Below are 13501 nucleotides of genomic sequence, written 5' to 3' on the forward strand. Positions count from 1 at the left end.
ATTGGAAAGTTGTTCTTTTCCAGTCACTGTAAGGTGTGTCTTAAAGTGACTATTAGTTTTATCCAGGGATTCTGTTGGGATTTATTACAAAAGGCTGTTCACAGTGATCAAAATTAACATTTTGACAACCCAGGAGAGTGGAAGATCCAAAAAATACACTGGCCAAGATCCACATTGGGTATTTAAAAAGGACTGCAGTAAAACAAAATGAAAAATGATCATTGAGTCACTTGGGGAAAGAATCAGAATATAGTTGATTTTGCTGATAACAGGGTCGAGATAAGGTTTAACCTGGAGTCTTACCTGTCCGCCTCCTCTCTGCTGCCCTGTTTTTCAGAAAGCTCCTGATCGAGGGAGGAGGAGGTGCTTCCCTCTCGACTGACCCCACTGTTACGTCCTGGGCTGTTGTCAGCTGACACCCTCCCTCCTCCTCCTCCGGCAGGACGGGGGTTGGTGGCATCTGTGTGCTGCTTCAGAGTCTGCAGCTTGGCCAGGGGTATGATGTCACATCCCTGGGGCCGGTGCCACACTGTGCGCTGAGTGGAAGCGTTGTAGTAGTAGAAGCGTGAGGTGTTGGGATCAAACAGCTCCCACCACTGGTTGTCACCAGTTCGCTTGATGCAAACGCCCTGCGGAGGGTCCCACACGCATTCGCCCGTCAGCAGGTTGGCATACATACGCTCCCGCGTTCGTGGCTCGATGATTTCTACCCACTCCAACCTGTTGGGGGAGAGTTCAGAATGACAGTAAACTGACTGTGAAACAAATAAATAAATAATTGGCTACTCTAAATTGCCCCTAGGTGTGAGTGTGAGAGTGTGTGGTTGTCTGTCTTTGTGTGTTGGCCCAGCGATTGACTGGTGACCAGTCCAGGGTGAACCCCGCCTCTCGCCCGTAGTCAGCTGGGATAGGCTCCAGCTCCCCCGCGACCCTGACGGATAAGCGGTATAGAAAATGGATGGATACATGGATGGACTCTGAATTCCAACAACTCAAGGTCCACCTCTACTTGCACCAACAACTTCACTGTGAAACTGACCAGTTAGTTCCAAACAACTATCATAACCCAAGAAAGAAGCAGGGGCACTTTTAATTGACATTTCAGAAACAACCTGCCCTCCTTGGAGCTTGAAGGAGAAGCAGGATCATTTTATTTATTGCTTCTGCCACTTCTAAAATCAAGAATCAGGAGCATAAAAAGATCCCCACAATATTTCATATAAGAATATAAAACATAGTGCAACCACTGGCAAACAAATCCTTTCTAGTAGAAATAATGCACTTTCTCCTGCAGTAGCACAAACCACTGGGACAGGACAGACTCCTAGTTGAAACACAGTGAACCACTTTATTTGATAATTAACCTGGATTAATTAATTCAGAATTGTAGAATTAATCATTAATTTTGACTTTAAATTGTAAAGCTGTATATTATGACCCCTTCTTATATCATCAAATGACTAATTAAAACCAATCTGATCAGACTGATCAGAAAAATAAATGTAAGAACACTTACTACATCAGCACAATAAGAGGGACCTTTAGTGACAAAATTCGTTGAGTTTTTAGTCTAGCCCATGTCCCCTGTGCTAACCAAGAGGGGGGATGGTTTATGACCTGCACTGCAGCCAGCCACCAAGAGGCAACAGAGATGTTTGACTTCACTTCACACTGAGGAAGTGTTAAGTAATCCATCATTACAATCTGTCAATTAATGAGTAATTATATCCCAATATATGTAGCTAAAACAGGTTAATATTAATTGAACAACTGATTACAGTCTAATTACAACTATGCAATTAATCATATTGTACAAATATATGATGAATAAGCAACAGAAACAACAAAACACATCACACAAAAAAATGGGTTTTTCCCTCCTCAACATTCAAAGGTCAGTTTAGTTGACATCAAAATAAAGTCAGCAAACTTTCAGTTCATATGGCAGTAATTCAAATCAAAACAACTTCATCAAATTGATAGTCAAGATCTTAAAAGCATGAAAAACTGACTGGGAATTAAACCCCAGTCCCAACTGTTACCAACCAAGACACTCAACCACTGAACTATGCAATACAGTGTCAAACTCAGTGAATGAAATCAATAGGCGGGGCAGGCTGCCCTTCCAGTGTAACACAGTACAGTGGGACAAAGCTGGCACAGGAAGTGGGTGTGTTCACTCTAATGGCTGTTTCAAACAAGCAGTTCAGGCCATCATTTTACTATCCGGTTTCTCTTCCAGGTGATGCTTTTCTAACCCGTGTGGTCGACTGCCTGCTAGCGTTTCACTACCTGTCAGACATGTCTTTGTCCATGTTGCAGTGTTATTAAACTGCTAACTAAACTCCTACCAGAGAGGGAAGAACAATAGATCTGCTGTATGCAAATGCAAAGGACTGTTACAGCTCTTCCCCCCTCCCCCCACTAGGCAGGTCAGATCACAACCTGATCCACCTCTCCCCCTGCTATGTGCCTCTCGTAAAGCGTCTGCCCGCAACTTCAAGGACTGTGAGGAGATGGACAGATGAGGCGAATGAGACACTCCAGGGCTGTTTTGAGGTGACAGACTGGCAGGCACTCTGTGAGCCCCACGGCCAGGACATTGATGGGCTCACTGAGTGCATCACTGCCTACATAAACTTCTGTGTGGACACCATTGTCCCAACCACAACGGTAAAGTGTTACCCCAACAACAAGCCGTGGGTAACCAAGGACATCAAAGCCATCCTCAACAACAAGAAGAGGGCTTTCAGAGCAGGCAATAGGGAGGAGGTGAGAGCTATCCAGCGCACCCTGAGAATAAAGATCAGGGAGGCAAAGGAGAGGTACCGGAGGAAGCTGGAGTGGAAACTCCAGCAGAACAACACGAGAGAGGTGTGGAGTGGCATGAGGACCATCACAGGTTACGGGCCAAACAGAGGAGGAGTTGATGGCGGTGTGGAACGGGCGAATGAGCTGAATCAGTTTTTTAACAGATTCGACACAGGGACCCCAATTCACACTTCAAACGACTCCTCAGCAGTAAGGTTGCAGCAACCGGCCACTCCAGCCTCTCTCCCTCCCCCCACATTCCATCTGGATGACCTCGCTCACACCTCGTCCCCAGAAGCCTGGGTGGACCACTCTCACCTGGGTACCACAAGCACTCCTCCCCCACCCATCACCCCAACGATGACCTTCACAGCTGACCAGGTGAGAAGACAGCTGCAGAGACTCCGTGCAGGCAAAGCTGCAGGCCCAGATGGTGTGAGTCCCAGGGTCCTGAAAGCCTGTGCCCCCCAGCTAAGCGGAGTACTTCATCATGTCTTCAACCTGAGTCTGAGTCTTCAGAGGGTCCCCGTGGTGTGGAAGACGTCATGCCTCGTTCCTGTCCTGAAGACGTCGCGTCCCAGCGACCCCAAGGACTACAGGCCTGTGGCCCTGACGTCACACATCATGAAGACCCTGGAAAGACTCGTCCTGGAACAGCTCAGGCCCATGGTCCAACCACTTCAGGATCCCCTTCAGTTCGCCTACCAGCCCCGCCTTGGAGTGGACGATGCCATCATCTACCTGCTGAACAGAGTCTACACTCACCTAGACAAGCCGGCAAGCACTGTGAGAATCACATTCTTCGATTTCTCGAGTGCGTTTGACACCATCAGGCCGGCTCTGCTGGCTGAGAAGCTGACAGCGATGCAGGTGGATGCCCCACTGGTGTCCTGGATCGCAGACTATCTGACGGGCAGACCGCAGTATGTACGCCTGAAGTGCTGCCTGTCAGATGAAGTGATCAGCAACACCGGGGCTCCACAGGGGACTGTCCTCTCTCCCTTCCTCTTCACTATTTACACCACAGACTTTACGCACTGCACAGAGTCCTGCCATCTTCAGAAATTTTCTGATGACTCTGCAGTGGTTGGGTGTATTACTGGGGGGGATGAGAGAGAGTACAGGACGGTAGTGGACAACTTTGTCACATGGAGCGGGAAAAACCACCTACAGCTCAATGTGACAAAGACCAAGGAACTGGTGGTGGACCTGAGGAGGACTAAGGCTCCAGTGACCCCTATCAACATCAAAGGGGACACTGTGGAGGTGGTGGAGGAGTACAAATACCTGGGGGTGTACTTAGACCACAAACTGGACTGGTGCAAGAACGTGGACATGGTCTACAGAAAGGGCCAGAGCCGCCTCTACTTTCTGAGGCGGCTGAGGTCCTTCAACATCTGCAGGACGATGCTGAGGATGTTCTACGAGTCGGTGGTGTCCAGTGCCATCACATATGCCGTTGCCTGCTGGGGCAGCTGCCTGAGGGTGAGGGACACTAACAGACTCAACAGAATCATCAAGAAGGCCAGCCATGTTGTGGGAGAGGAACTGGACTCTCTGACAGTGGTGTCTGAGAGGAGGATGTTGTCCAAAATAAGAACTATACTGGACTTTCCCTCTCACCCTCTCCACAATGTGCTGATCGGCTACAGGAGCTCGTTCAGCAACAGACTCAGACTCCCACGATGCACCACAGAGCGACACAGGAAATCATTCCTGCCTGTCGCCATCAAACTGTTAAACTCAGCACTGTGACGGACACACTCACTGTTTATACAATGTACATATTGACTACTTTTACACATTGTACATACCTGTATTTTTAAATTTTCTTAAAAAATTTTTTGAATACAGTTTTTGTAAATACTACTGTACTTGAGACTTTAGTTTTGGTTTATCCTATTTATATACTCTGCACTTTTCTCCTTTCTTGGTCGGGAATACTGCATGTGCAATTGTCTGTAGAAACAAGAATTTCCCTCCAGGGATTAATAAAGGAATTCTGATTCTGATTCTGATTCTAAACACAGTGTTATTATTTATAGATATAGATAGATAGATATAGATCTTGATCAAAATACAACATCAAAAGCAACAACAACAATAATAATGATTATGAAGGGAGCAATTGGCAGAACAACAAAAGCTGCAGGTTTCGTGATGATGAAAGGTATGTGTGATTGACCTCACCAACCGTTTACTAAACTAGCTGCAGTAACTTTGTTCACCCCTGTGAATCCTGAAACACACACGTTACTGGTTACACCTCCATTTGTTTTGCCCATTGAGCTGCTTCCTTCTGTTGAGGGCAATAACGGTTTAAAGTCAGAATCTCTGCTTGCGAATATATGTGTTATTAGTTTTGTTGGCAGCATCCATGTGATTCTGACAGTGTGCTCTTTAAGCTGCGGAGCCTTGCTGAGCACTGGGGCAGCCATGGTTACTGCTAACCACTGTGTGCCCCTGTGTGTGTGTGTGTGTGTGTGTGAGAGAGAGAGAGAGAGAGAAAAGAGAAAGAAATGGTACATCAGCTGTCAGAGTGAATGCTTGTCAAACGGAGCAGAACAGGCCAGTTAAATAGAGAGATCCAGAGCTGAGATGGTAGGATTAATTGGCCATAATTGGTTGATGTGTTGGTGTTCCAAATGACCCAGTTTAGTTGGCAAACATCTTCCCAGTGGCAGCAGAGACAGGCCGTGTACCATTGTTAGTATACACTATGAAAGCTACTCTTGGGGACTGAAAGTTTTTCATATTTTATATTGAGTAAATAAAAATGCTACTTGTGGCAGAGGATACTAGGCAAGGTGCCACTTACTCATCAAGAGCAATAAATCAGACAAACACAGAAGAAACAACCACTGGGAACAATATGGGGTTTAATATCTTGACTAAGGACACTTAGTTGCAGAGATCAAACCTTTCAGCTAATGGCCACCTATTCTACTTCTTGAGCCTCAACCTCCAACATATTTGCATCTTTGTCAAACTGCTAAATCTACTGCCACCGAGTCCCCACGTCCGGATGAAGTTCCAGGCTTTAGACGTCAGGCGTTCACACCCAGTTAAAGTGTCGTAATAGCAATCAGGAAACTACAATCTGGTTACACTCAACACAACAGACCCCCTGATGAATAAAATCCTTCTTAAAAGACGCATTTAAAACAACTGCTAGAAAGTCACAGCGCCACGCCTGCATGTGTAGCGCTTTTGTATCTGTACGATAAGTATGAACTACAACCAGCCGCTGGTTGGCTTAGCTGAAGGACAGGAAACAGCCAGAAACAACAAGCCTGTTTGTTTGGTTACCTCTAGCATAGCAGCTACTATTCTTTCTGGTGTCCAGAAAAGTTTCCATGGCAACGCAAGAATGCACAGTCATACTACTTAATAGCGCATAATGTACTGAGAATACACTGCAAATAAAATGAATGATACAATTTAATAACACAAATACAAAGCTTGATTTACTTGTTTGACAGTTTGTTGTGGCTAATATTTTGCCCATCTCTTACTAACAGAATGCAATTCTATTATGTGTAATTTATAATAAAATGTTTCCCATTTTAGTTACCACTCCCTGTTCACGTTTAACCCATGTTCATTTATTGTCTACAATACCTCCCAAAGGTTTGGCTTCTTCCACTTGCTTTAATTAAAAGTTATTTATGCTGAGATTAAACAAAAAGCTTGGTTTTGAACATGAAGAAAAGCTTGTTCCAATTACAACACACTCATTTTGGGCACATTCAAAATAAGTTTACTGTGATCCAATCTACACTCAACTTCAACTGCAGATCTAACTTTTGCTGAGTCTGCAAAATAGAGTCAATGGCATATATTGAGATAGAAGTCCATTTTCATACTAGAGGAAGTCACAGAGAAGGAACAGAGTGAAATTCATTTCTATAGCCTTTCATTCAAAAAGCACTTCACTTAGCACCACACTGCCTACCTGTCTATATGGAGTACAAATCTGGCAAATATAAACCTCTGGAGTCTCATGTTGATTGGACATCTGTCCAATTGGTGTTCATTGTTTGCCTGAGGTAATAGGGAGCTCTGCCTGGACACACACATGCTTATGTGCAACTATTTGAGTGAAGCTCACACACACATATATACAGTATATTTGAATCTGGCATTGTTTATTGAATTAGTCTACAGCAGTTTGGTTGGATATTTGACTCTTTCAAGCTCATAATAATCAAACAATGAATGCATGGTACTTGTATACAACAAAGATGTCTAAACACCTGTGTAATAGAACATGTAATGGAACATTTTACTCTGAAGCTGAATAAAGGAATGATTTTAAAGCTCTCACTTTTGCCTTCATTGAGTGAAATCCTGTTCTTACTGCAGGCATTTTCAGTGGTGTGAAGTAACTCAGAAGGAAATCAGGAGCCTGTGATGTTTATTGCAACTTGGGAATTATCTGCTGACTTCCTACTTACAGACATTTTCGCTCTCAGCAGGACAGGTCTGCTCTCTCTTTGCTCGTCAAAGTAGCCTTTAACATTATTAGGCTGTGACAGTGCAACCAATTACTACAGAGTGGTATACATTATAAGAGCTTAAAATGTAATACTTAGAACTAATCAGAAACAAATACAAAATTTATTCAATAATAATACTTAGAAATACATTTATGACACTGTCTACAGACAGACAGAAAGCCACATCCCAAAAATAATATAAATAAATTTTTAAATAATGAATATAACTCAAAGAACAATGTGAAAGGTGACATTACTACCTATAACCAATAATATTCTTTTAGATTTTGCAGGTAAAGTTCAAATAAACTGAATTAAAAATCTGCTGACTGCTACTCTGTGCATCTTCATCAGTGCAGAGAAGAATGGTGGAAAGTCTATTTAGTGTATCTCTGGATTACTGGAGTATATTGCTGTTCTGCAATGCAATGTCGCAATGTTGGACTAAAACCAACATGGGAAATGTCTCTGTGTTGGGACAAACCAGTCAAATAGCAGGGAGAAGCCACGCTCACAAACTCCTGGTGCTGTCCGGACAACAGACATCTGACAACTATTCATTTCATTTGAGAAATCCTGATGTAGTAACAACCTTTTGTCATCGTCAAATGAACAACTAACACCCTTTACCACAATACACACTGCTACCTCTCACTATGTAAAGCCCAGATGGTAAAACAAATCTGCTGCTTTGTTGCCACAGCTGCTGTAACAGTTTAGGACTGTGTTTTGGGTGAGATGTTCATAGCTTTGTAATATACACAGTGAATCCACTATCTTGAGGCAACTGTCAGCAGAGAGACTACAGTGGATTCAATTCCTCCTGAACATCCAGCATGTCTTTGTTTATTTATTTATTAAATAAATAAATAAATAAATAAATAAGAAACCAAACACAAACCAACTTTTCTGTGTCCATGTTTTTCACTGTTCTTCTCTGTTTGGTTTTTCAGCCAGTGTGAGATCTGCTCCATCTTTTTCTTCAGTGTATATATCCACTTAACTTCACATCAAATAAGAAGATGTCATGTTCTCTCCATTCTGCTGGCAGGGTCTGCTCTGTCCTTCATGCCAACCAGGCAACATCATGGACTGTGAGCTCCACGCTCGCTGTGAGCCATACCTCAGCTCTGAATGGGCAGGCCCCTAATCCCCGGGGCATCAGTGCCCCTACTGCGCCTACTGTGCTCCCTTCCTGGTTCCCCCCTCTTCTCAATGGAAGACCTGGGCCCGCTTTTTTCAAAAGTAACTCGCTCGGATTTTGGATAACGGATTGGATCAAATCTCGAAAAAGGAAGTGACGTGCACACACACACAACAAACCCGGGGCAGTGGGCGACCGCGTGCAGCGCCCGGGGAGCAGTGGGGGTTAGGTACCTTGCTCAAGGGTACCTCAGCCATGGACACCGGGACGGGGAATCGAACCAGCGATCCACCGGTTACGGGTCCGACACCCTAACCGCTGATCCACGACTGCCCCCAAAAAGATCAGATCACGTAATCCAATCTTGGTTTGGATCTGGATCAAACCTTTAGTTTGGGTTTTTTATAACCTTTTAGTGGGATTGGGATCACTTTGACCCAAAAACTATGGATTACACAGATCCCATCAGAAGGGTGGATACAAGGTGGATTTCAGGCCCAAAATACAATGAAACTTTAAAATTGTATCAAATAATACTATATTTGGATCATGCAGTATAGCCTACAAGATATCCTATTTATTCATAAGGTTTTAATTTGATTTGTTCATCCATCAGGCTACAGTGATTAGGTAGGCTATTATGTATTCAGCCTTTTAGTATAGGCCTACAGCAAAGTGGAAAGAGTTTGGCCTCATAATCCCCCAAACAGCTGTCAATATTGACCACAAATAATATATTTAATTCTGTCATTAATTAATGCGTATTCATCACAATCAAAGATATTTTTGTTTTGTTTTTAGATTATTTTTTAGTCATGCGTGGAATGATAAAACAGAACAACAAAGCAATGGCATCACTGGCTTTTGAAATCCAAAACAAATCCAAATCAGAAATAGTCTAACTATTGTGTCCCTTGTTGCACGTTCTGTTCGCTCGTTCTGGCAGAATGCAGGAGTCTGTAGTTCTACATTGTGATTTCCTATCCTATTTGAGCGCTGGTTATCCAGATTTAGTGATCCTGAAAAGTTCCTATCTGGATTCAATCTGATGTTGCTTTGAAAAACCGGCTCAAAAGTAAAATGGATTACGTGATCATGGATATAAAAAAAATCCGGATCAATTTTGTCCAGATTAAATCTTTTGAAAAACTGGGCCCTGGATTCTAATGGCAAGGAGGCCTTATGAGCACCAGCTCCACCTGTGCCAATGATCCACCTGCTGGCCAGTGGGGCTCTCTTCTGTGTCTGCTCGCTAAAATGTTTTCCGTGCCAGCGGAGTCACCTGCTACTGAACCATGCTATGAGACATTTATCACTCAGAGCAGGACACCCAGTGTCACCCAGTATGGCCGCATTTTCCTGCATTTCAGCCTTTCCTCTCTCAAGCGGCCGCTGAGCCAGGGAAACTGCAGGCGCCTGTGGCCCGCTATGAGCTCTTTACCATGGTTGAGGGGGATCCGGAACATGATTTCACCTCTGATGAAATGTGAAGGCATACACTGCATGCTGCCATTTCAGTCTCACTGTGTGTGGTCATAGGGTTTTCGTTTCCTTCATGCACTTGTACACCATGAGTTGTTCCCCCCTTATAGGGTGTATCTATCATCCCAGCTCCTGTGGGATGTAATGCTCTTGCCCTGCCCTTCTAGTCTGGGCTCACAGCAGAGGAAAACCATGGTGCTGTTTGTGTTATTCTCATTTCTATGCACTGTGTGCTTATAGTGCTCGTAGACTGGTGTGTTTTGAAGCTAGGGGTTCCACTGGTCCAGTGGGGCATAGACCACATCCTCCTTCCTCTCCATCCCAATAGCAACAGAGGATGAAGCAGATACAAAATAGAACGTTGGTTACGTACAGTAATTGGAGACTTCATGAGTATAGGCATAGCCCTGTAAGCTGTGGGCCCAACTGTTTCTCACCTACGTCAGCTGCCGAAAAAGCTGGCTTATTTTGGGAGCAGATGTCAGGTAATGCAGGACTTGAAGTAATTCCTTCTGGGTGTTACAAAGATACTGCATTCACAAGATTGGGATGGAGGGACGTTCAAACTGAAAACATAATGAATCTGGCCACGCTTATAGCCATCTAAAACTGTACTTTGCCTTGTAAAATGGACATACAGCTACAGTATCCACCAAGTAATACATTAAGTGTAGTAAAACCAATAACTGGTTGGGCCCAGAAGCAGAACACCAAATAAGGTGATCAAGTTATAACCTTTTTACTAACTCTCAATAGGCGCTAACGATAATTTTCACAGTACCAAGTCAGGTACATGATAGTGTCTGAGGTGCTTCATCAGTCATCCTTTATTGCGATACCGCAGATGCTGCATTTAGTGATTCTTTTGTTTGGGCCTTGTCTGAAGTTATTATAGCCAAAAGTTATGACAAATGTCTCAGCAGCTCCAGGTGTGGAATGGCCACAGTTCTCACTCCGCAACAGGCCCAGCTCATTTTGGCTCTAACACATCAAATGTGACGTCCACAAAACTTGATTTGTGGTTTTGAAGGGTTATCTTAAAAAACAGTGTGGTGTTCCAACCAGCAGGGGGTGTGGTCATGTAGTGAGTCTCTGCATCTCTGTTACAGACTTCCTCATAACTGCAGAGAACGCAAATACATCGGTACGCTGTTGCCCTGCCTCATTTTTATTCTCCTGAATTTCAGGATTTTTATCTGTTCATGCGGTGTCGTCTCGGCGGTACCCGCTACACAAACATAACCCATCTCATGGACAAAGACATCAAAAATCTGGTAAAATGTCCCAGAAGTGGGGATAGGTGAGGATTTTGTTCCTAATTTTGCTCTTAATTGTTTCTTATTAGTCCAGTAGTTCATCTTTTGATAACTGTGCAAGACCACAACAAGACAACAAGACCACATCAAAACCTTTTGGACTGGATATGGTCATTGCAGCATTTGATTTGGATGTCAGTGACCATGGCAAAGGCCAGAGCTTTGAAGCCTTGAAACATCAGCCTTGCTGATAATATGCTCAATCATTTCAATGTGTATTTTAGTTTTGAACTTTAACAGTTTGTGGAAGACGGCACGAAGAAACACTTCACCTCACTAGCTGAAGCAGCTCCCTGCAGAGAATTCTTGCCCCTCAAACTTCCATAGCCTGGGAAACAACATTTTTGTTTTGTATTTTTTATATTAAATGATTTCTCTCTGACTTTCTCTTAAAACAAAATTAATAATTTCCTTGTTTCCCCATTTTGGTTCATTAGATGCATAGCATTTAAAGCGTTCCTATACTCAGAAGCTGGGTGTCAATAAACATTACATTAACACTATACTGCTACGGCAGTGTTATTAACAGTATGAATAGGAACAGCTCAGGTCTCTCAGACATTTGTGTGTGTTATGACCCAGGATCATAAAATAGTATTAAGAGCATTGCATGTTATTCTCCTCCCTGCCTGGAGGTGATGCTGTTTCTGTGTTTCTGTTGTCTTTTCTATTTTTAGAGCTGCAGGAGGTCGATGCTCACTGGTGTGGACATAAATTGAGCGGCCTTTAAAAATGGCGCTGTCCGTGTCTGCAGTGGAACTCCGTTTTCCTCCCGACTCCCCGTGTGACCCAGCTGATTATGTGTGAACTTTGTACTGCAGAAACCTTCGAGCTGAAGCTATCTTTGCAAAATGCTGTAAAGCGAGCAAGCAGTCCAGCTAACGGTGGGGGTAGGAAGCCCTTTTATTTTGTCGCATTTTTCATTTTTTTAACTGTCTTGTTTTATTTTGTGAACAAGGGAAGTTAGCTCTGGCTATAACCAGATCATTTTTGTTTTGTGTTATTTTGGGTTATGCTCACCCTGACATTTTCTTGATTTTGTGGCAGAAAAATAAATGTACTTTGTTTTGGACGGCATTCTGTTGTGGACTGGTGGGGAGTTCCCTTTTTGTGCTGCACTCAGGTACCCCCTAAGCCGGGCGTACCATAGGCATGAGGCCAGCAGCTGTCATCTGAGCTGCAGCCAGGCTAGATGACACTGGCAGCTTGGAGAGACATCTTGTAACAGTCTGTTGCATGCTAGCACATGCTTGCATATCTGTCTGTTCATAAGCAAAGCAAATTTTTTCTTCTCACCATCATCAGCATGTTATCCTCTTAAGTATTCCCAGAGGCAGCAGCTGTGAAAATCCAGTGAATTAAGACAAGCACAGCGGGTTTTGTCACAGGGGACAGAAACAGTGAAGAGTGACAACGTCTCTGGGGTTTCCTGTTACTGTGAGGCTGTAATTACTTCAGGTCACAGGTGACAACATTACTGTGGGGCCTCCACTAACATCCTCCTTCGAGGACACACAGAAGAGACACAGTAAAATCTGGAAACTGGAAACACTTGTGCCTCATGTACAAGCAAGAAACTATAACATAAAAACACACAACATGACTCAATCTTTGCTGCAGACATCTATTTAAAACATTGAAGAAGAAGAAGAATCAGCTTTATTGACAGTATATATATTTTTACATACACACACTGAATTCGTCTTCTGCATTTGACCCATCCTTAGTTGAACACACACATGCAACACCTGCCAAATTACATGCAGTGAAACACACACAGGAGCAGTGGGCAGCATCAAGCGCCCAGGGAGCATATTGGGGGGTTAAGTGCCTTGCTCAAGGGCACATCAGCTGGCTAATGGGGGGGGGGGGGCATTTTTCACATTAATCACTCCACCACACCCAAATTTTTCCTGCCCGTCCGGTGGGGGAATCGAACCGGTGATCAGTTTAGTTAAGAATATCAGATTTTCTGATTTTCCTCTTATTGCTTTTTGTGAGAACAAATACAAGCAAAAAATAAGAACACATTCATGCATGAGGCCCAGCGTCTGCAGTATGTTAGTGCCCTCTGCTGTCATAATTAATCTGCGTCATGTGGCGTTTACCGGAAAAGTGAGCACAGTTATTTTCTCAATCCATCTTTTCACAACACAAGCCACACAAACCACGTTTTAATTCTGGTTCAGTCTCATCTGTACTGATCTGAGCTGTACAAACTCACTTTGTGAAAGAGCTCACTGTGAACA

At 43.7% G+C, this 13501-nt stretch overlaps 1 protein-coding gene across 1 annotated transcript in view; it reads right to left on the minus strand.

Annotated features, from left to right (window-relative positions):
- arhgap39 (Rho GTPase activating protein 39) overlaps positions 1-13501 on the minus strand; it is a 72516-nt gene that overhangs the window by 35006 nt on the left and 24009 nt on the right. The window contains exon 2 of the mRNA XM_046390946.1: positions 304-720. Coding sequence (XP_046246902.1) covers positions 304-720 — 417 coding nt within the window. The remainder of the gene's footprint in view (positions 1-303; positions 721-13501) is intronic.

The sequence above is a fragment of the Scatophagus argus genome, chromosome 6, assembly GCF_020382885.2.
Source record: "Scatophagus argus isolate fScaArg1 chromosome 6, fScaArg1.pri, whole genome shotgun sequence".
NCBI classification, from domain to species: domain Eukaryota; kingdom Metazoa; phylum Chordata; class Actinopteri; family Scatophagidae; genus Scatophagus; species Scatophagus argus.